General features: G+C 36.5%; 1 protein-coding gene and 1 long non-coding RNA gene across 2 annotated transcripts; both read left to right on the top strand.

Annotated features, from left to right (window-relative positions):
* Positions 1 to 246: 246 nt before the first annotated feature.
* LOC120196940 lies at positions 247 to 22,828 on the top strand. Its single transcript, XR_005523224.1, has 3 exons — positions 247 to 358; positions 21,079 to 21,084; positions 22,818 to 22,828. It is a non-coding gene; the product is annotated as an uncharacterized LOC120196940 (long non-coding RNA).
* Positions 958 to 13,185, top strand: LOC120196938 (probable cadmium/zinc-transporting ATPase HMA1, chloroplastic). The gene is given in 14 exon segments (XM_039198612.1): positions 958 to 1,289; positions 1,291 to 1,527; positions 1,723 to 1,873; positions 1,958 to 2,142; positions 2,249 to 2,395; positions 2,581 to 2,776; positions 3,292 to 3,404; positions 3,954 to 4,195; positions 10,564 to 10,669; positions 11,261 to 11,425; positions 11,876 to 12,092; positions 12,274 to 12,461; positions 12,536 to 12,622; positions 12,847 to 13,185. Coding segments are annotated over 14 exon segments (2,463 nt in total). The 5' UTR covers positions 958 to 1,037; the 3' UTR covers positions 13,024 to 13,185.
* Positions 22,829 to 23,631: the final 803 nt, after the last annotated feature.

Here is a 23,631-nt window from a genome sequence, read left to right as displayed (position 1 = left end):
CCTTTGCCGTGATTAACAGGCTGCGTTCCAAAGATGTCGATCTATCCATTGTGGGTATTCATCTTTCAAACGTTCGTTCTACCTTGGCTAAATCCCCCCTTCTCACGGTTGGAATTGAATGATTGAATGCTATCCTTTGCTTAAAAAAACAATGCTAATGACCAATATGTAACTTTTGAAACTTCAGTGTAAACAATAAAAATTCATTCAAACATTAGTTACCATTTGTGTTGTTTATCCGAGAAATATAGAAGATGGCCAAACTGAACTATCGGCTGATAAGTTGTTAGCATCATCTCTTTTGGATCGTAATATTGGTGATGATCATCATAATGATCATAGTTGGAAAAGGTGGAGTGTTGAGTGGTGACTCGAAAATTATCTAGTAGGGAAATCGGAGGAGGAGTTCAGTTGGGGAAGTTATTGTTATTGGGTAGGAGGAGGATTGAGAGAGATAATTCATGATATAGTTGAACAAGACCAAAATAGCATGGGCGGTGGTGTGAGTGAAGAGTTTGATGATGGAAAGCATGGTTCTATGGTGGGTATAGAGATGAAGAGGGCATTGTTGATCATTTTTTGCGGTAATTTTCTTGATTGAATTTTAGTGAGCTAAAATTGAAGAGGCGATCGGTTAACAAAGAATTCGACAAACTTTCTAGCATGGTGATCAACTATTTAGATAAACGATTAACGAACTATGTAAATTTTATGTTACTTGCGTTAAAAACAGTTGACGTCAGTGACTAATTTATTATAAATTGACAACGCTATAAAATAATTTGGACCAGACCCACCGGGGTCACTCTCACTTTCCAAACCAAAGGGCACAAAGCATATGATGTGGGTAATGGCGTGATTCATTTCATGTGGTAAAGATGAGGTCATTATGTGCCTCTTCTAACAACATCGCCCCCTTCCCTTTTCTTTATTTCTTTCTTTCTTCTTTAAAGGGGAGCATTATTAATTAACCCCAAATCCCCGGTTAATCCCACGCACAAAATTTCAACCCACAATTTTGATGGCCTGAATTTGCGATGGAAACTAACTCCATTTCACTAACCAATTTCTCACCTCTGACTCGCCCTTTACGCCGTCCACGACTCGGACGCTTCAACTCTGTCGACTTTAAACCTTTGTCTTTCTCTCCCCTCTCCACCCGCCACAAATCCCTCTTTCTTCCCCTTAATTCCTACAATCACCGAATCCGCTGCGTCCCTCATCACGACCACCACCATAACCATCACGACCATCATCATGATCATGACCACGACCACGACCACCACCACCCACCACCACCATCATCATGGTTCTGGTAAGTTGAATGGTTCCCAGAGAGCCGTGATCGGGTTCGCTAAAGCCGTTCGATGGAAGGACTTGGCCAATTACTTGCGAGAGCACCTTCAGCTCTGCTGCTGCGCCACTGCACTGTTTATTGCTGCCGCTGCTTGCCCTTATTTGGTCCCCAAACCAACTGTCAAGCCTCTCCAAAACGTCTTCCTTTTCCTCGCTTTCCCTCTCGTCGGGGTAAAACTCCATTTCTCTTTTAAAGTTCCCTTTGGTAGTTTTATGATTATTTTTTGCATCAAATACAGTTCTTCAAATAATTTAAGTTTTTTAATTTGTAAATGAAATAAGAAGTAATTATGTTTGATTCAGCAATTGATTTTACTATACTTTAAATCACCTTTAATTGTATTGCATTTTATCTGTACCGGTCAGGTTTCAGCGGCACTAGATGCCATTACTGATATTGCTGGTGGAAAAGTGAACATTCATGTACTTATGGCACTTGCTGCCTTTGCCTCTGTCTTTATGGGGAATGCCTTGGAAGGAGGCTTGCTTCTTGCAATGTTCAATTTGGCTCATATATGTGAGTGTTTCAAGCTTTGTTGAAATTTGTTTCAGAGGCGTACTATGTTTCTTTCTTGTGATATTGACAGTTGGTTACTTGCAGCTGAAGAGTTTTTTACTAGTCGTTCAATGATAGATGTAAAGGAGTTGAAGGAAAACTATCCGGATTCAGCACTTGTACTAAATTTGGATGATGATAATTTGCCAAATGTTTCTGATTTGTCATACCGAAGCATTCCTATGCATGATGTGGAGGTTGGCTCCTACATTCTGGTCACCACTGGTGAGGTCTGTGCTAATCAGAAAATGAATTTTATTTTGTTAATATTTTAAAGATTTTTTTAGTTTTATGTTAGAAGGAAAAGTTAAATGATTTGAGCTGGTACTTCTCTAGTCTGTTCCTGTAGACTGTGAAGTGTTCCAAGGTAGTGCAACAATTACTATTGAGCATTTGACTGGTGAAATCAAACCATTAGAGGCAAAAGCTGGAGATAGGATTCCAGGTGGAGCAAGAAATTTGGATGGTAGAATAATTGTTAAGGTGTGTTTATGAGTTTTCAGAACAGTAAATGTAGAACAGTTGGACTTGTAGTCTTTTATCTTCTGAAATTGTTTATTGAAAAAGTAAGTAAATTGTTTTCTTCCACGGAACTATATTTTGTATCAGTTCTAGTTCACATCCTTCACTTATGTATTGGGTATTTTCCCTTGATAATTTCATATTAGGTACTAAAGACATGGAAAGAATCAACACTTAACAGAATTGTGCAGTTAACTGAAGAAGCACAATTGAATAAGCCTAAGCTTCAAAGGTGGTTGGATGAATTTGGTGAACGTTACAGCAAGGTGGTGGTTGTTTTGTCAGTTGCCATTGCAGTTCTTGGACCTTTTCTTTTTAAGTGGCCATTCATTAGCACTGCGGGTAAATCTTAGTATAAGCTGCTTTGCACTTACCTTAGGTGTTTCTTTCTATTGCTTTGTACCAGTAATGTTGTTAACCATGGTATGCACCACTTTTATCATGTAAGGAAGGCAACTTCTGCTTTGCACTTACCTTAGGTGTTTCTTTCTATTGTCTAAGGTTTTTAAAAAAAAAAAAATCTTAAACTAACCTTCCCCCCCCCCCAAAAAAAAGAACAAAAACTAATTATATTCACCTGATGACATTACACGCCTAAGTCTTCTTCAACCCACAACCTCGAGTCTGAAAAGCAGCATTGGTGCCAACTGTGCTAGTACTTACCTAGCAACATGTCTTTGTTTTAGTAATCTTAACTTCTGATAACTCCACTTGGCATCAGCTCTCGCTGAATATTTAGTCTTTTTAGTTTGAAGCTTTACTTGTCTTGTTATTGCTCTTGACAATTCGTTGATAGTGTCACTGTCATTTTCTGTTTTTTCACTTCACCTGTCTGATGCTTGGTGTTGATTATGCAGTTTGCAGAGGATCAATCTACAGGGCTTTGGGGCTTATGGTGGCAGCATCCCCATGTGCCTTGGCTGTTGCTCCACTAGCGTATGCTACTGCTGTTAGTTCCTGTGCGAGAAAGGTAGTGGTCATGTTTACATGTAATCACGGAGTGTTCACACACTTTCTATCACTGTGTCAGTATGGTTTTTCTCAAGTTTATACAAACCTTATTAGTAAATGTATTTATTTTCATTTGTTAAGATAGTGGTCGAAGCTCACTGCATTGCAATATGGTTTTAACTATGATTTTTCTGATACCTTAGACTCAGTCTAACCATTGTTAGTTTTCTGTACTTCAGTTGAATCATCAGCTAATATTAGGCTTTTGTTCTATTTTTTACTGTGCAATTAGTAGAATCATCTTCCTAGTACCTTTTTAAATCGTGTATCCTCATGTGTATGTTTTTCTGATCATCTTTGCCTTGCACAAGTTTTTGTTAAAGCTAATAGGTTTTCCTTTTATTGGATGGTAAGAGATCATTTAAACAAGCCTGTTTACTTGATGATGCTTGTAGAAGGGCTGGATTTATCTAATTGCTTAACTATTAAGGCACTCTTTTGGTTTTAATATGAATCTTGATGCACCTGACCTTCTCCCATCTAACTGCCATTCTAACTCTCTTTATAGGGGATCTTGCTCAAAGGTGGGCTAGTGCTCGATGCTCTAGCTTCCTGTCACACTGTTGCCTTTGATAAAACTGGGACATTGACAACTGGAGGGCTTATGTTTAAATCAATTGAGCCAATTTATGGACATCTGACTGGGAACAAGAAGACAAATTTTTCTTCCTGCTGCATTCCCAGCTGTGAAGCAGAAGCACTTGCAGTAGCAGCTGCTATGGAGAAGGGTTCTACTCATCCTATTGGAAGGTAATGCATAAAATGAAATTGTTTATCCCTTGTATGTTGAGTCTGCATTCTGTGTACCTCATTCTGTGACCATGTGTATCTTATAAGTTACTGAGGGTGATAACTAATTTCTACTCAACTTGCCATTGTTAATAATGGTGGTCATATTTCTTGTATGAATTTTTTTTTGATAGGAATGAAAGGCCTCGTTAAATACCCCCTTCTTAAATTAAAGACCTTGAAGAAAGGTCGTTAATCATAGGAAGGAGGAAAAGAGTGCCTTGGAATTTTTATTAATATTGAACATTACATAAAAGTTAAAAATAGCACTAAATTGCTTGACATAAGACTTAAACACTCCTCCTCCCAACATAAAAACCTACACACTTGGTCAAGAAAACCACAAATAGACCCTTACAATCAACCTATCCCTTTCTTTGCTAAGCTATCTGCCTCTCCGTTACACTCCCTTTACTGAATGAACCTTTCCACAGATAAGACTCGAAATCTGATAAACAATAGGCGAGAAAAAAATAGGTGCCAGAGTCGGGGACTGAATCCATTCCACTGCAGACGAGCAATCACTTTCAACGATCAACCTACCAACTGAATCCCATCGAGAATACAGAAAAATATCCATGCCTCTTTTTATAGCTTTTAATTCAGCAAGTGGGGGGATTGCTTGACCAATACTCTCTGAGAAAATCAAAAGAGTGCAACCATTCCAATCTCTTAATAAGCCTCCTATACCTCCACCCGAATCGTTCTGCCTAACAGCTCCATCGACATTCATCTTTAGGAAGTCTACTGGGGGGGGTAACCACCGAAAGACAATACGATCTTTAACATTACAAGATGAAACACCATCTGCAAGTGATGGATTACCAATCAGCACATCCTCTTGTATATTAATACCCGGAAATTTGGCATGGAACCATTTAGCAAGCCTGAATCTAACAATGAAGAACAGTGACACTCTGTCTAAAAGAATTCCTTCGAACACCATTGCGTTCCTATGTTTCCATATAGACCAGAAAAAATGACTCCTGGAATAAACTTCCAAATCGTAGATTTCTCCCTCAACTCACCCCAGGAACAAAGAAGAGAAGGAGGATCTTGTGGTAGAACCATAGCAATTTCCCAAAAACTAGCTACTTTATTCCATAATTCCCAAACAACATTACAAGTGATGAATAGATGTTGCACAGATTCCTCCTGTTTCTTACAAAATGGACACAGAATATCATCCCTTATGGGTAGACCTCTCTTAACCAACTCAACTTTTACTGCTACTTTCTGGTGAGCAAGCTGCCAAAGGAAAGCTTCCACCCGAGGTGGTGCAAAGCCCAACCAAACCCCTTTTGTCCACACAGCAGTACCCCCAGACATATTACCAAGAGTGTTTCTACAAGATTTAATTGAGAACAATCCATCTCCACTAGCGGTCCACGATAAAAAATCATCCACAATTTCTGAAAGTTGAATATCCTTCAACTTAGACATCAACTCCAACTATTGGACCAATTCCCAATCGCACAAATTTCTCCTTCTCTGGACATTCCACACCCAACCACTCGATTCGAAGCTACCAAACTCCTCAACTTTCCCCTCTTTATTAGGAGAGAGCACAAAAATTCTTGGAAAAAGGAATTTCAGAGCACACTCATCTGCCCAAACGTCATTCCAAAAAGAAATGGACTTACCATTTCCTACTTTCAATTTCGAATTTGACCTGAGACAATCTCCTACCGAATCATTCTCCAAATAGTTATTAGCTATTCCTCTCAAAATCCAAGATGATTGAGGATGAGAAACCTCCCTAATAGACATTGAACTGCGGCTGACCTTATGTTTGTTGCACAACACGCCTTTCCAAAGGGAATTTTTGTCATTGGCAAATTTCCACACCCACTTGCCTAGTAGAGCCCGATTAGTGAGGTTCAAATCAAGAACACCTAATCCACCACAATTTAATGGTTTGCAGACCGAACTCCAGTTCACCCAGTGGATTCTCCTCTTTTCCTCTTTATCACCCCATAGGAAATTGGCCATTAACGAGTTTAACTTCTTACCAATTTTGCATGGCATTTTAAACAAAGATAAGAAAAAAATTGATAAGGAGGATAACACCGACTTCAATAAAACTGTCCTACCGGCCAATGACAGAAATGAAGCTTTCCACCCTGCAAGTTTGGCACTAAAGTTCCTAAAAACTGGATCCCATAGAGCCTCTGAATTCTTCTTGGCACCTAGGGGAAGGCCCAAATATTCTGTTGGAAAGGAACCTACTGAACAACCCACTCGTGATGCCCAGTCTGTTAATTCATCTTCCTCCATGTTAATTCCAAAAGCTTACTCTTAACCAAATTTAAATGCAGACCTGCCATGATACTAAATATCCTCAACACTCTTATAACGTTCTTGAGCTGAGTAATCGAAGCTTGGCAAAAAATGATTAAATCGTCGGCGAACTGAAGATGAGACAACTTAGTAGTATTATCAGTTTTCCCTATTACGAACCCCTAGAATAGACCCTTGTCCACTGCTTTAGAAAGCATCAAATGAAGCAACTCGCCCACAATGTTAAACAATAATGGAGAGAGACTACAACCTTGCCGTAAACCTTTGACCATAGGAAACTCATCCGAAGGAGACCCATTCACAAGAATTGAAATCGACGTTGTTGAAAGACATTGAGAAATCCACGAAGACCATCTGTTACCAAAACCCATCTCTGTCATCGCTCTAATAAAATAGACCATTCCACAGAATCGTAGGCTCTACGGAAGTTAACTTTTAGTACAACCCCTCGCAACCCTTGTTTTCTCCAATAATCAATTCCCTCATTCGCAGTGAAGGCACAATCCAACAGCTGTCTCCCCGGTATAAAGGCGAACTGAGATTGACTAATAATATCTCCTACACAGCAGCTCAGTCTCTTAGATAACACTTTAGAGAGAATCTTGTAAAGACTACCCACAAGACTAATTGGTCTAAAGTCCTCCACACTATCCGAATTAAGTTTCTTTGGAATGAGTGTAATAAACGCATGATTAACCCCATGTTCCCAAACCCTGCCCAAATAAAAATCCTGAAAAAATCTCAAAACATGCTCCTTCAAAGTCGGCCAGCATTTCTTGAAGAAGCCCATGGTGAAGCCATCCGGACCTGGATCTTTAGAGCTGTCTGAATAGGCTATCGCTTGCCAAATTTCCTGTTCAGAGAACTGATCCTCAAGTTTTGTAGATTGACTTTCTGTAAGCTTAGCGAAATCCAGAGATAAAACGTCCACTTCCATAGTAGACTTGTAGCTGTAGGCATTCTTAAAGTAGTTCGCGATATGTGACTTTATCAAATGCGGATTTGAAACAACAGAGCCATTGATCTTCAAACTTGTAATTTCGTTTCTTTTGCTCCTGTTTAACGCAGACAGGTGAAAGAATCTTGTATTTCTATCTCCATCTTTTATCCATTTTGTCCTTGACTTCTGAAACCAAATACTTTCTTCAACCCTATACAGCCTCCAAAGATTCGTTCTGAACTGAGACAACTGATCCCACTCCTGTTGGGAGAGAACATCGTCTTGTGCCTTAAATTCAATATCATGGATCTTCAATTCCAAATCTGAAATAGACTCAGAAATCCCATGAAACTTATTGTCAGACCAGTTTCTTATTGATTTTTTTGTCCCTTGTAAAAAACTGAAGAAGCCCCTTCTCTTCTTACTCCCCCTCCAATTTTCCAAGGACGATTGAACCAACTCCTCGAAACCTTTCTCCTCTAAAAGATAATTAAAAAATCTGAACGGTTTAGGACCCCAATCCACTGATTTTTCCTCCAATGAGACAGGATTATGATCAGATAAAGACCTAGGTAATAAGCTCTGCACAACATTCGGAAAACATAACAGAAAATTCCCAGATATAAGAAACTTGTCGAGTCTGACCCAAGTAGAAGTTTTTCTGTTATTACACCATGTAAACCTTCCCCCTATCATAGGTAGATCAATTAAGTTTGATTGATTCAGGAAATTTCTCATGATATCAATAGATAGCCAATTTTGAGACCTTCCCAATTTCTCAGTCGGATCAAGGTACACATTGAAATCACCCCCAATACGGACTGACCTGGTTTGAGCAGCAACAAAATCCTTTAACTCCCTGAAAAATTCTGCCTTTTCTGAATCAACGGAAGGACCATACACATTTATGATCACACACTCTGCACTTGAGTTCTTAAACTTCCCAAAACTGCAATGATCTGCCGCTATGGCAGTTTGATACTTCAAATACGTTATCATTCCACAAGACTATTAATCCACCTGCTGACCCCAGCTGGACAAATTTCCACCATTAAGTATACAACCTCCTAACCTTCTCCTAAGAGCCTGAGAGCAGTTTTCCAGCTTTGTTTCTTGAATGAGAAGGATGCACGGTTTAAACTTCTTAACCATATTTGATATAGCTCTAGATTTCTCTTTTTTTCCCAAACCCCTTACGTTCCATGAAATAATCTTCATCTGTGTCATAAAGACTAATCTAAAACCAAAACCTCAAGGTATAAGAACTATCGGTAGACTAAACCCCCGGGTCCAGCCCCTCCCTGTTTTCCACCAAATTCTCCTCAAAATTTATGAATTTTTCCAAGAATGCCTTCTTCCCTTATTTGAATGAGATCCCCAGTATTTTGCTAACCTCCCAAGTAGCCAAAGCCTCTTCCAAAAATACCGAGAAATTTGGAGAAGACAAAGAATGAAAACTGACCCTATCCAGAGCTTCCCTGATCAGAAGCCTTCTTTTTCTTCTTTTTCTTCTAGCCTCAAACCTAGCCCCTGAATCAGATTGACCAACTGATGAAACATCATTTATCCTCCGGGGAGACTATAAGTGATCTCCAACCTCCTCCCCCCCCATTTGTCTTACCTCCAAGATAGCAGGACAAGACTGATTGCTCAGCAGAGGGCTGATTAAAGAACTGTTATGATCTTGCAACTCCAAAGATTGTAACACTCCTTCACTGCTCGTATTAAACCACACCTTTCTATCTTTAGATCTTCTATACACTCTAGAAGTAGAACCTCTATTCCACCTTCCCAACGATGTATTACTGAAATGCATGCTTTTGGATAAATGGTCTAAAGGACACCACCTCCTTAGACCCTTTGCAAAAGACTTCTTATTAAGTCCTAGCCCCTGGTGAGTACTCAAAATAACTGGCCTTATATCCTTTTCCACCTCTTTTGCAACCGCACTAATTTTTACCTTGTATGATCTCCCATATGAGCCCAATGTGACAGTATCCTGTATATCATAAGGACTGGCCACCCTCAACAAAGCTCTTACCATCGCCAAATCCTCTCCTCTGATCGTGGATTCATGGAAACACACCAGTTTCCCCCACCTTGAGACAAGCTTTTCCAAAAAAAATACATTACAACATAGTAAGGGGGTTCCAACCAACTCTACCGAACAGAATGCCATCAGAACTCCATCTATACTCATAAGTGGATCAAGCCAATCAAACCAAAAGGACACTTCCTCTCTTCTGCTCGACCACACCTCCTCGAACTCTTCCTTCGAACCAAAGATTAAGATGCAAGAATTCCAAGTATATCCCCATTTAACTCCCTTGACCTTGATCCCTTCACTAGCCAGCCCCTTCACTACTATCTCTAGATCCAAGTGGGATTTGATGATCCCAGTTAATGATCTTTTCACCCAATCATATTCGTCTGAGGAGATATGCATTTCCCACAAATTCTTCATTCCTACTTCCTTAACTATATGACCCTCCCGAATCTCTTTTGCCGCTGGACCTTCCCTCCTACCGTCCAAAGATGCTAACGCATCCTTGTAAGATCTCTCATCTCTCAGTCGGTTGTATGACTCTGATCCAGCTCTTCTACTCCGAGACACATCCTTATTCCACTTATCTTCTTCCCTTTTGCCATTGCTTCTAACAGCCTGCCTGAGTCTCTGCTTCTGGTACTTGGCAACTCCTACCGAGATCTTCTTGCCATCTATCCAAATACCATTAATATTTGCTAATGCCTTCATCAACCCCTCCTCCTTTGCAAACTGGACGAAAGCGAACATGTAATTTCTATAATTCAGCTTGTTAAGATTGTTCGGGATGTAAACACGTACAACACTCCCCTATTGTTGAAAAATTTCCTTAAGTGTTTTCCAAGTTACCCTCTTACTCAGATTATCAACGAAAAACGTCCAATCTTCGCCGGAAGACTGACCAACTGAAAACCTCCCTCTCTCTTCCGCTTTCTCTCTGACACTCTCTCTCATATTTTTTGGTATTTTTATATTTCTTGTATGAATTAATGTCACAATCTTTCTTCTACCTTGCTGAATTATTTATCATTCCTTTTATTCCAGGGCGGTTGTAGACCATAGCATAGGGAAAGATCTTCCTTCTGTTTCTGTTGATGGTTTTGAGTATTTTCCTGGCAAAGGTCTAGTTGCTACTCTCAACAGTGCTGAGGTAATGTGTCTTTTTACCAATATATATCATTTGTCTCAGTGATATTAAAATTCAATATTAATGAGGAAATGGTTTATCTTCAAGTTTGTCAAAACTCAACATCACTAATTTTCATTTCCAAACCATTTGATATCCATTTTGCTTCTATAGTTTGTATGTGTGCCTTGCCTATGATTGTACATTTATAACTTAACACCAAGTTCAACCCTTGGGAAGCCTGTGTTCTGCAAAACTTTTATGACACTCACAGTCATTGGGGGTTGCTTCCAGTATAGTATTCAGTGCTAGTTTTTTGCTGAAAAAAATGCTAAAAAGGGGAAAACAATATGCATTGTCATCTTTTCATTTGAAGCGCCTTTCATTGATGTTATTATCATTAATCAATATTGTAAAAAACAAAATAAAAAATGAAAACAAAAGTCAGGGGTTCTGTCCCTTGATAATTTCATATCGAGCAACATTCAAAATAAAGGATGATAGAATAATATTCCTCAATTCCACTGTATGATTTATTCGCAGCAAAGATTTTGCTTGCTTCCCTTCTGTTACATTAAAACCATCCTACTTATAATCATTTCGGCTTTGCTATAGTCAGGAACTAGAGGAGGTAAATTGTTGAAAGCATCACTTGGTTCTATAGAATTCATCACTTCACTTTGTAAATCTGAAGATGAATCAAGGAAGATTAGGGAAGCTGTTAATGCTTCTTCTTATGGAACTGACTTTGTTCATGCTGCTCTTTCTGTTGACGAAAAGGTGCGATCTCCATCCATCATGTTAGTTGTTTTTCTTTCTCACGTCCAGACAGATATGCATTTGAAACACAAAGACACAAGTAAGCTATATGTATATATACCAAATGTGTGGATTCTATGTATTACTTTTCAAAGCAGATGCATCCATTGGGTGTTAAAGAAGCAGGAAGATGCGCTTGGAAAAGACACTTTATATGCCCAAAATATATCTAATTAAAAAATATCTGCCTGTGCATGGTTTATATTCGTATTTTAATACCTCTATAGATTTGGATGCTTTGTCAAGCCTAGCTATTTTACACGGACAGTTGCATTTTGTTTAAGAGTTCAATAGTAAACTGAATGTATATGCAGCTACAAGTTGGATTTGTGCTATTTGCGGCATCACGTTTTTTTAATCAATTATTTATGTTGTAAATACTAAATTTAGTTTTGTAATGAATTTGTGCAGGTGACTTTGATTCACCTTGAGGATAGGCCTAGACCAGGGGTTTTAGATGTTGTTTCTGAATTGAAAGATCAAGCAAAATTCCAAGTAATGATGTTAACTGGTGACCACAAGTCAAGTGCATGGAGAGTAGCTAATTCTGTGGGCATAAATGAAGTCTACTCCAGCCTAAAGCCAGAGGACAAACTCAAGCATGTGAAGAAGATTTCAGGGGATATGAGTGAGCCCTGGATTCTTATCAAGTTCAATATCTTGATATTCAATAGATACTCGTGGCAAATTCCTACTCCATATCTTAATGGATTATCAAATTATCATGTGAAGTTTTCCTTGATTACCATCTTTACATAAAAATGATCAGCCAAAACAGCTTATTTACAGTTCATCCACGTTCATGGCAGGGGGAGGTTTGATCATGGTAGGTGAAGGCATCAATGATGCACCAGCTCTTGCTGCTGCAACTGTTGGAATTGTTTTAGCTCAGCGTGCTAGTGCAACTGCTACAGCAGTTGCAGATGTCCTATTGCTGCAGGACAATATTTCTGGTGTTCCATTCAGTATAGCCAAGGCTCGCCAAACAACTTCACTGGTACTCGGTTAATCCCTTATTTATCCTTGTTGTACTCTGGTCATGCGCAGTTATTTATGCAATTCTACATGCAGGTCAAGCAAAATGTGGCCCTTGCCTTAACTTGTATAATCTTGGCCTCTCTTCCATCAGTCTTGGGGGTTCTTCCGCTTTGGTTAACGGTATGATCAGTTTGATGATTGCCTTTTCTTGCAAAACTTATCAACCCTGTGTTTTTTAGAATGAAAACATGGTCTCTGATACCTGAAACATTTTCGTTCTGTATGCTACTAACATGTATTTATTAATTTGTTGCTTAATTACTGCTCTTCTGTAATTCAAAATCTTGGTTGGCAGGAATCTGATGGTTCGAATTTAACACCTTTCCTGTCCTGGATGATTACAGGTTCTCCTGCACGAAGGCGGTACTCTCCTTGTTTGCCTCAACTCTATCCGTGCTCTAAATGACCCATCATGGTCATGGGGGCAGGATCTATGGAATTTGATGTCTAAACTCAAATCAAAACTTGCATTGTTCAGACACAACACAACGTCAAGCACCATCCAGACTGCACCTTTGTGAAGTAATCAGTACTTAGCTTAGACACTGTAGGAAAAAGTTCCTTAATTTTCTAGTTGAGAGTTGGCTCATTCTCATATTTTATTTATAAAAACAAGAGCCTAAAAACTGTAAAAAGTTGGAACTTCAATCAATCAAATCAACAAAAGTTTTAGGTTGTGCTGAGCATTTGAGCCTTTTAAGTTGTAGTTTCAACCGGGTTTCTTAGTATTGAAAGTTTGATGGTTTATTTAATCTTTAAGTAAAAAAAAAATTAAAAATCAATAATATGTTTAAAAATTTTAAAAAAATAAATAGAAGTTATAAAATTTAAAAGATAACAAGTTATAAAATGGTAGGTATAAAAAATAAATTTATTAGGTACTAAAATTTTTAAATATTTTTATCAAGAAAGTCCCCAACGATCTTTCGTCAGTTCGAGTCTACTATTTATTGAACATATGTTTAATAGAATTAAGAGTTATAAAATTTCTTCTTCGATTTTCTACACAAAATAGTAACAAGCACACCACAAACGTGGTAAACTTTCGGTTTTGTATTTTTTTGTTATATAAATATCTAACTAGTGAATTATATTTATATATGAAAAGTAAATAAAAATTAAACTTATAACAATAACATGTAATTAGGAGTCGGTAAAAATCAAATCAATTCAAATAGTTAATTTAGTCGAGTTATTTAATTAATTAGGTAATTAGGTAATCGAGTTGGACTTTTAAACTTAAATATATAAAAACTAAATTAACAAATTGGTATAAATATCTTCTGGGTTCCCGATAATTTTAAAAATAAACAGTGATAACTCATATAAAAATTAAATATAAAAATTAAAATATTCTTCGATTTTTTTTTTAAAAAAAAAACATAAAGTTAATAAAAATATTAAAAAATATCATGATTTATAAATAATAAATTATAAATATATAAATCAAAATTTAAAAATATTTATAAAGTCTTACAACAATAAAATTCAATTTTTTTTTCGATTTTTTACGCCAAATATCAATGAGTACTAATTTGGTGTAGAAAATCAAAAGAAAATTTGGATTTTATCCTTACACTAATGTAATGGTGATTCCTATGAAAATAAGTTTAATGACCAGCAGTAAATTTAGAATAACAAGAGATAAACGAAGACTTTTTTTATGAAAGTGTTAAAAAAATTTAATTTCTTATAAATATTTTAAAATTTATATTAATTTATTATTTTTATAATTTATGTTGTGTTTTAGTTTTTATTTATTTTTTTGAATTTTTTATGGTGTTTATATTTCTTTTTATGAATATTTTAATATTTTTTAAATATTTATAATTTTTTAATTATTTCTTTTTTAAAATATTAAATAAACCCTTCAAATTTTGATTAAAATCAAGGGTAAACTACACGTTTAGTACCTAAAAAATTACTTTTATTCATTATTGGTACCTAAACTTTATTTTTCACAAAAATATACTTAATGTTTAGTTTAGTTTCATTTTGGTACATTGCCGTTAAAAACTTGACGGAACTGTGGTGGTGGAACTTTTATGGGTAAATTCTATCATTCATCATTCAACTATCTTCTCACTCCTATTTGGTCACTAAAGTTTAAAAATTTTCAATTTAACTACTCGACTTTCAAATTGCTCTTGTTTTAATCACTCTAATTTATTTTATTAATAATTTTTGTGACATGACATATTTCATTATTATTTTATTAATATATAATTAAAATAAAAAAATAAATCTAAAAATTAGAGTGATTGAATTAGGAGTATTTTGAAAGTTAAGTAATTAGATTAAAAATATTAAACTTCAGTGATTAAAATAGGAGTGAGAAGATAATTAAGGGATGAATGATGTAATTTACCTATAAAAAATGTCACATATAAAAATTTCATTAAGTTTTTAACGACGATGTATCAAAACGAAATAAAAAGTAAATATTATGCATAATTTTGGAAAAAAAATAAAATTTAAATATAATTTGGAAAAATAAAAAACTAAGTACCAAAACGTGACAAAAATAATAATTTAGTTATTAAACGTATAGTTTACTCTAAAATCAATTATGCCATTGAACTTAGGTCTGAATAGATAAGCTGAGTTTATTTTATCAGTTAAGGGTCTACTTGCACTCCCATTCCTTGTACTCGTACCTTTTAAGTTTAATTTTCTACTTTTAATTTACGGAATTTAATCCCTTTTTTTATTTAATAATTCGTAAAATTGATAATAAAAAATTAAATGCTCACGCAGACAATTTAAAGCTATTTAGAAGCCGTGTAAACAAAAATGAAAAGAGTAAAGTGCACAAATGGTCTCCTGACTATAAGGTAATATTTTGTTAAGTCCCTTGATTATTAAAAGTTACAATGGTCCTCCAATTATAGAGAGTTACTTTGTTGAGTCCCTCGACTATTAAAAGTTACAAAATGATCACCGATTATTTATTACATTCCAAACTTGTCCTTTTAATGATCAGTTTGAGTTGGACGTTAACTTAATACCTGAGGTATGATAAAATCTGATTTTATAATCTCAAACGACTATCATATCTCAATCAACAGGTTAATGTCCAGTTCAACCTACCGTCAATTTTTTTAACGGAAAATGATGAGTTTGAAATATAATAAATAATCTAGTGACCATTTTGTAACTTATAATAGTCGAGGAACTCAACAAAGTAACTCCCTATAATCAGGGGATCATTTTGTAACTTTTAATAGTTAAGGGATTCAACAGAGCAGTATCCTATACTCGGGGATCATTTGTGTAGTTTACCCATTATATATTTAATTTACTTTTAGGGTGCGTTTGGTTCACGGAATGTAAGATTACCAGTAGGAATGTAAGATTACCAGGGAATAGGATTACTGTGAATGTTTATTTTGTGTTTGGTTGGCTTAGCATGAATGTAAAATTACCGTATTTGGTTAAAGAAATAAAATATTATTGGAATGTATATTTGATCAAATTATCTTTATTATATATTTTTATAATATTACAAGTTGGAAAATATTTATATTTTTTCTTTAAAAAATTAAATTCATAATATTTATATATATTTTTTATAAAATTAAAAATATAAAAAATGTTTAATGAAATGGTAAAATTTTATTTTAACCCCTGAACTTTATATAAAATTGTAATTATAGATTTTTTTGTAAATCTAAAATAATTTAAGGATAAATTTGTAATTTAACATTCGTATAATTTTTATTATTTAATGACAGAAGAATGATATTTTGGAAAAAAAGATAAAAAATTAAGGGTATTTTAGTCCAAAACACCGGTAATCCAACAATACCTAAGAAAAGAGAGATAATGACATTCCCGGTAATATGCCCCAAAAATTCACTATTGATAATCTTACATTACCGAGAATGAGATTTCCGGACTAACCAAACGAGAGAATGTGGATTCCATTTCTATGAAAATCCCACATTCTCCATCCAAACACCCCCTTATATTTATAAAGATTAATTAAATTTGAATAATTTCCGATCCTTTAATTTTTAATTTCTCTGCATAAAAAAATTCAGTGCGGAAGGTATGTGAAGAAAAAGTGTGGGTTAGTTAATGCTAAAGAAAGACCACCCACCTGTAAGTTCACCAACCGTTTGCATTTGAGATATTTTTGGTTGACCTTCACTGTCAACCAATAACACCACCGATATATATATTTATATAAACGGTATCTAATATTTCATGTGTGAGTTTTTATGTATATAAAAAGTTTTTGTTAGAAAAAGTATCTATTAAAATTAGATATGTAATATAAATCAATCCAAATTAATCAAAACAAAACTCTTTAAAATCAAAAAGACAACAAAAATAACACCGTGTCTCAAATTTATTTTAATTTTATTAAAAAAAATCTCTTTCTCTTTCTTTTCTTGGCCTGTGTTTCTCTCCAACAGTTGTATTCAAATCAAACAATCAAACGTGTCCCCTTCAAATCCATGAATTTGCATTAATTAAAGAGAAAATAACCTCAGTGACCAAAAATCCCATATAATATACGATTTTAACCAACTTTTTCCGGATTTGCCAAAATGACCAACAAAATCGCAATGCGATCGCTAATTCGCAACGCGATCTCCATTATCGCAAATTCGCGTTGCATTTTCGCAATGCGATAGTTGAAAATCGCGTTGCGATGGTCTACAGTATCGTTGCGATTTTCCCAATTCGCAATGCGAATAAGTAAATCGCAACGCGAATTGGGAAATTCGCAATGCGAATAAGTAAATCGCAACGCGAATTGGGAAAATCGCAATGCGATACTGACTATCGCAATGCGATAATAAAAAATCGCAACGAGATACTTACTTTCGCAACACGATACTGACTTTCGCAACGCGATTTACTTAGCGCCATTCGTATTAACGCGTATTTTTTTTTTCAAATTCCAAACACATATTTTTTCTTAATAAATCGGAAAATGAACCGTCCACAGTAATCGTAACTCATAACCTCAAACCCAAAAACAACACTCAGTCTCTCCATCTCTCACTCTCTACGGCGAAATCCGTCCCCATCTCCGAAGATTTCCGTCCCCATCGCCGGCGAAATCCCCACAACATTCACAGTCAAAATCCCTCACAATCATTCAGAAATGGAAAATCAACCTCCGATGGTTAGTTTTTTTATTTTTATTTTGAAATTTTTGCATTATTTTAGGTCATAATTGATGATAAGTTTCTGGTAATTTCAATAATAGATAACCATTTCACTTAGATTCTTATTAAATTCATTCGATTGCTGCCAATACTGCTAAACTGTTTAGCCTGTGAAGTTAGTATTTTCTTTGCTTTGTCTTTTGGTGAAGTAATGCAGAAGAAGAAGTTCGAGAATGAGAATCGCAACGCGGAAATGACTATCGCAACGAGATAATCGCAACGCGAAATAAAAATCGCAACGCGAAACCAAAATCGCATTGCGATTTTCATTTCGCGTTGCGATTTTCATTTCGCGTTGCGATTTTAATTTCGAGGTTGCGATTTTCATTTCGCGTTGCGATTGTCTGGTCGCGATAGTCATTTCGCGTTGCGATTCTCTCGTTGCGATAGTCATTTCCGCGTTGCGATTCTCATTATCTCGTTGCGATTTTCATTTCAACCAAAAGACAGAAACATGTTGCAAATTTTAGTTTCAAGAATAAACTACTATTTATGTTTTGTTTTGTTTTTGGTATATCTTGATAGTGTATTTTGGTATATCTAACTTGGTATGTTTATTGTTTTTTTGTAGAAATTTTTTTCGGCTTCATTGACATTAGGAATAAAGTTAGCCTAGCCACTACAATTGCTTCGAAGCTTTCACCTGCACAAAGAAATTGTTTGAAGAAACCTGCTTCGGGCCATGGCTGAGTACAGCATCCGGGTGGGATGCTAGTTTGACCCATTTGTGGCTTCAGACCATGACTAGCGATCTACCCGACAGTATACAACGTGGTGAGGAAGAGATATGGTTTCATTTTCCCCGGCGTATACTTGTTTTGGGCGGAAGGAGTTTGCTTAATCACTGGTCTACGATTCGGACACGATGTAGGCCGGTACACTGTCATATCACCCGCCCATCATGGTTATCCAGGGTTTTTCCTGATGAGTCATAGAGAAGCCGAACTTACACGTCGACGACATGAAGAAATTGTTTAATAAGATGGTTTTACTCGGATGAATGACGTCGATGTTGTCCGAGTATGCCTTCTACTACTTTTGTATGCCGGCTTTCTAGGAGAGGCCAGACAACTATTCCTCAGCTAATATTATTGGTAGAGGACCTAAATGCATGGAATCTATTTCCGTGGGGTTCGTATATATGGAAAGCTACCTGGACTAAGTTGTCGTCTGCCTTTGATGACCGCAAAAGTTTGCGGGCGATGGGTCGAAATACACTTTGTCAGGCTTTGTTTGGGCCTTTAAGGTAAGAATTTCTATATAATGTTTTCAAAATTATAATTAATTATTTAACAATTACTAATGTTTGTTTTATATGTTTGTAGATTGGATATTCGAGGCTTTCCCCAGCATGCGGACTATGCATTAAATCCTCAGATGATATTCCTAGGGCTATTTCCTGGAAGAGGAAACTTATGTTGGATTGGGAAGACTTAATACCATATGCGACAATAATAATGTAAGTTAACAAATACATCATATATAAACAAGTTATTAATAGTAGACGTTTAACTTTGTTTTAGTTTTTATATTAGGAGGCCAACACTCCATTAATGAGACTGACACCCACGGAGGCTGAGCTTGCCACTGATTGGTGGCAAGCTAGTCAGCGTTTTTTTGATGGCACGAATGATGAGCAGCCTCCACTTCCTCCACTTCGAGAGCCATCACCTCACCCAGAGCCATCACCTGATCGACCCGACTATACACCTCTACAACGAGAGCCATCACCTATCCCGTCACATCATCGAGTCTCTTCTCCACCATCACCTCATGATAGCGACGACAAAGATGCCACGACTTCTATCTCCCTGTTCTCCACCTCCACGGGATGAGTCAAGGGAGTTACGTGATGAGGTCAATGCCTTGCGTGAGGATCTACTCTACGCATAACGATGGTGCATGGCGTGTGGAAGTGTCTACTTTACGTGGTGAGGTTGCCGCTCTCCGTGAGATGGCGTGTGGAAGAATCAACGAGATGAATCATTTGCGTTGGGTAATGGACAAGCTAAACTTTATCCTGCATGGTGGGAGGTCGATAAGGTTAGTGTTTATTTTAGATTGAGTTTAAAGGTATTCAAATAAGTACGCATGAATGAATTATTACTATGATTGCAGGTGTTTATCCCTGTTTTGGAACGTAACCATTGGCTTCTCGTCGAGCTTCAGATCCCATCCCTTAAGGCAATAGTATAGACAGCATGATAAATTACATATCATTGGCTGATTTAAGAGATATTATTAAGGGATGGAGCTCTTATTGGCTAAATACTTGGATGCGATAAATTATTGGACTCGTTCTGGAAACAAGAGCCAAAGAAGCTCAATATTACAGTTAGCAGAGACGAGACCGCACCACAACAACAAAGGACCCAGAGGGGATTGTGGTCCTCTCGTATGCTTGGCGTTGGACCGTTTGATCACAGGAAGTATAAGTATCTACCTCCCACCGATATAGATAGAGCTGCAGTAGGCTTGTGGTTTCGACATTATATGGCTAGATCGATATATACGAGACGCTGCCTACCTGCATCCGCGTTATAAAATGTCCATAAACATTGGTATGTTATAGGCTTGTGGTTTGAAAATGTTTGGTTAGTACCTAGAATTCAATAATTTGCTGTTTGTAGGTTTTAGATGTGTAAAAGTGTTGTTTGAGCAAATGTTGGTTATGCAGGTTAATCTCAGAAGTGAGCTGCGTGAAATGATGTATGGCTGCAAAAGTTGATTCAATAGTAGAAGTGTTATTTTCTCTAATAATTATTGCTTTTTTTGATTGTTTAATTGATTTGTAAAAGGTGATTTGTAAAAGTTGATTTGTTTAATTGTGTTAACATAATTCTTATTTGTGTTTGTTTAATTGATTGAAATGTAATGGTTGATTTTGTTGATTTCAATATGCATTATGTTGAGGCAAAAAGTACTATCGCAATGCGAAATGAAAATCGCAACGAGAGAATCGCAACGCGAAAATGAAAATCGCAACGCGAAATTAAATTCGCGTTGCGATTTTCATTTCGCATTGCGATTCCCTCGTTGCGATTTTCATTTCGCATTGCGATCTCTCGTTGCGATTTTCATTTCGCATTGCGATAGTAATTTCCGCGTTGCGATGGACATTAGATGATTGCCTATTAAGTGATAACACTGGAACAGATCATAGCAATTTTCAAACTAAAGTACTAATACATGCCTAACTGAAAATGTTAAAAGTTCACACATAAAATCTACATAATACAACGTTTGCATTAAAATCACCTAAGTTAACAGACCCAAAAGGTGAAGCCAGTTGTGATTGGGATTTTAAAGATGATTGCGATTTTGATTGCCTTTTTCTTGACACCATATGAGCTTTGGATTTTGATGATGATCCATATTTTGGTAGAGGAAAAGATGATTGTGATGGCACTGGTGATCACATGTCAACCTTGTATGACCACTTTCCTTGCACGACTACATGTCGATCTCTTTTTCTCTTCACCCTTAGAGTATACGATCGTGACTTTTTGGTCGGCCAGGTAGCCTTCTGTCCATGGTTGGTGGCAAACTGTTTGTAAGTCATCTGGTATGTCCCACTCAGAAGGATGTGAAATAGGGTAGACAATCTCGGCATAAGTCTATCGATATACTTCTGTAGTGTAGCAATCCATAGCGTATGTGCTTGAATCATCTTGGTTTAGATGAAGAGCACTTTTATAACATGGCCACATGGATAACCCAGATGTTTGCCATTTCATACAACTACACGTCCTTGCATTTAGATCGACAAGCCCATTTAAGTATTATCCAGTACTTCAAACAAAGTGTTGAACATGGTTCAACTCTCCATGACGTTGACTTCACAACACGTTTCGTTATCTTTTTTTCAGTCCATGGTGTAACACGATGTTCCAATGTTCCTGTAAATTTAAATAAATAATACTTAGTAAAATATATCCCAATTCCTGTAAATTCAAAGAAATAATACCTGCATGGTTTCTTTTCTTGTAGTACCACTGTTGAATAAGGCTCGAAAAACTCCATTAACATAGTAATGGGTAATTTCTGGGAATGACGACTTAGAGCGTTAATTGATCTGCACTATTAGACGTCATGAAACCATATCTTGCTCCAAGTTGATGTACTTGACCATCTTTCAAACCCGACATCTTCTAGTGTTTGAGCACACTGAGGCAAAACACGTCTTAAACAGTTTATATGCTTATTGAAATCCACTTCCGATAAGCCTTTACAGCCTTCCAGTATGTCCATTTGTGCTTTTTTTATACCAGCAGACCTTGATTTTAGATTCTATACAAATGAACACCACAAAGTCCATGAAAAACTCTGGGAAAACACCTTCTAACAGCGTTGTCAATTGAGTTTGCCCTATCGGATATGATTTTCAGATTGCTAATAGGACCTATGCAATCCCTAAGATGCCCCATAAACCATGTCCATGATCAGAGGTTTCAGATTTGCCAACCCCGTAAGCTATTGGCAATATCCCATTGTTAGCATCCATGGCTACTGCTAATAAGTTTACTCCAAGGTATCGACCTTTCAAATGTGCTCCGTCAACTATAATAACTGGGCGCATGCAAGTAATAAACGAACGAATCTACAAAATAATATACACAAGAAATATAATCATTTAAATTTTAAATGCATGTAACTAACATAAATGAGTCAACAGAATTATATTGATTTACTAACCGCAGCACCAATGGCGATAAACAGCAACTCAAAGCGTCCATCTCTATAGTTTTGATATGAGTTACCGACCCAGGATTTTCAGCTTTAAATTATGACAATAAGCCGGCAGTTGGGCAAACGATGCTTCTGGCGACCCCCTCAACAATTCCAAGGCATAACATTTGGCTCTCCAAGCTTGAGAATATGACATACTAATCTTGAACCGAGCATTCTGTCAGTCATAATTTCATGTCCCCGATACCCTGCCATTCAAAAACATTAACTCAGCCAGAAAACCACCCAACACTTTTTTGTTTGCCTGTCTATGGTGAGGAAAAACTTGGGTTCTTGAAACATTGCGCAATCTTTTATCCTCTTTGCAATCATACGCCACGTACAGTTTTTGTCAATCGTACACCTTGTTTCGAAACGATCTTTGCTTGATTTGTTAACTTTAGTTGATAGCCATCTTCCACACATTTCGTATACAAAGCTATCTTCAAGTCTTCCTTTGTATCAAAACAATCATCTTTCTTGATACGAATAACTTTTGTGTAACAATCAACTGCTTTCTTTGCCAACTCTTCTTCCGGTAACTGAAGTAATTCTGGCATATTCCAGTTATACTCCCGTGGCATTTTTTTTTCTTCGGGGACTTTTTCTTCTTCTTTTTTCTTCTTCAGGATATATGAATTACAGAATGGATGTTCAACATGTTCACAGTCGTAACTTCCTCCTCATTATCATCAACAACATCTCCTCGACAACGGGTGTTTCATCATCAAAATTCGGGTATTGACCAATATCAAAATCATTACACGCAGGGTCTGTTTCTTCTCTGAAACATCATCAAAATTCGTGTATTGACCAATATCAAAGTCCGGGTATTGACCAAGATCAAATTTCGAATACTGACTAGTACTCACAATTTTTTCTCTTGGCTCATCATCGTCTAATTGGTCAATACGAAAACCGGAATTTGGTGAAAGTTGATTTGGATTGGATTAGAGAAAGGCTGTGGGTTTTGAGACCCACTTAGTTGATTACTACCGCTACTGACCCAATAATACTACTTCTAGGTTCAACAACATACAATGTAACATCACACTTGAAACATTAATGTAAGCAATGAATCGTTCAACATCTTCATTGTCGGTTAAAAAACTTTACCATTTCTCTGATAAGATAGCCTAAATCCACTTAGGGGCTCTAAATTCAATTTTTTTGAAACACGTAACATTAGGGTTTCATAAGTTAACTTCTTTAATGACA

Source organism: Hibiscus syriacus, unplaced genomic scaffold, assembly GCF_006381635.1.
Source record: "Hibiscus syriacus cultivar Baekdansim isolate YM2019G1 unplaced genomic scaffold, ASM638163v2 tig00117034_pilon, whole genome shotgun sequence".
Lineage (NCBI taxonomy): Eukaryota > Viridiplantae > Streptophyta > Magnoliopsida > Malvales > Malvaceae > Hibiscus > Hibiscus syriacus.
The sequence above is the reverse complement of the archived record's forward strand: the minus strand, read 5'-3'. Positions and strand labels throughout refer to the sequence as shown.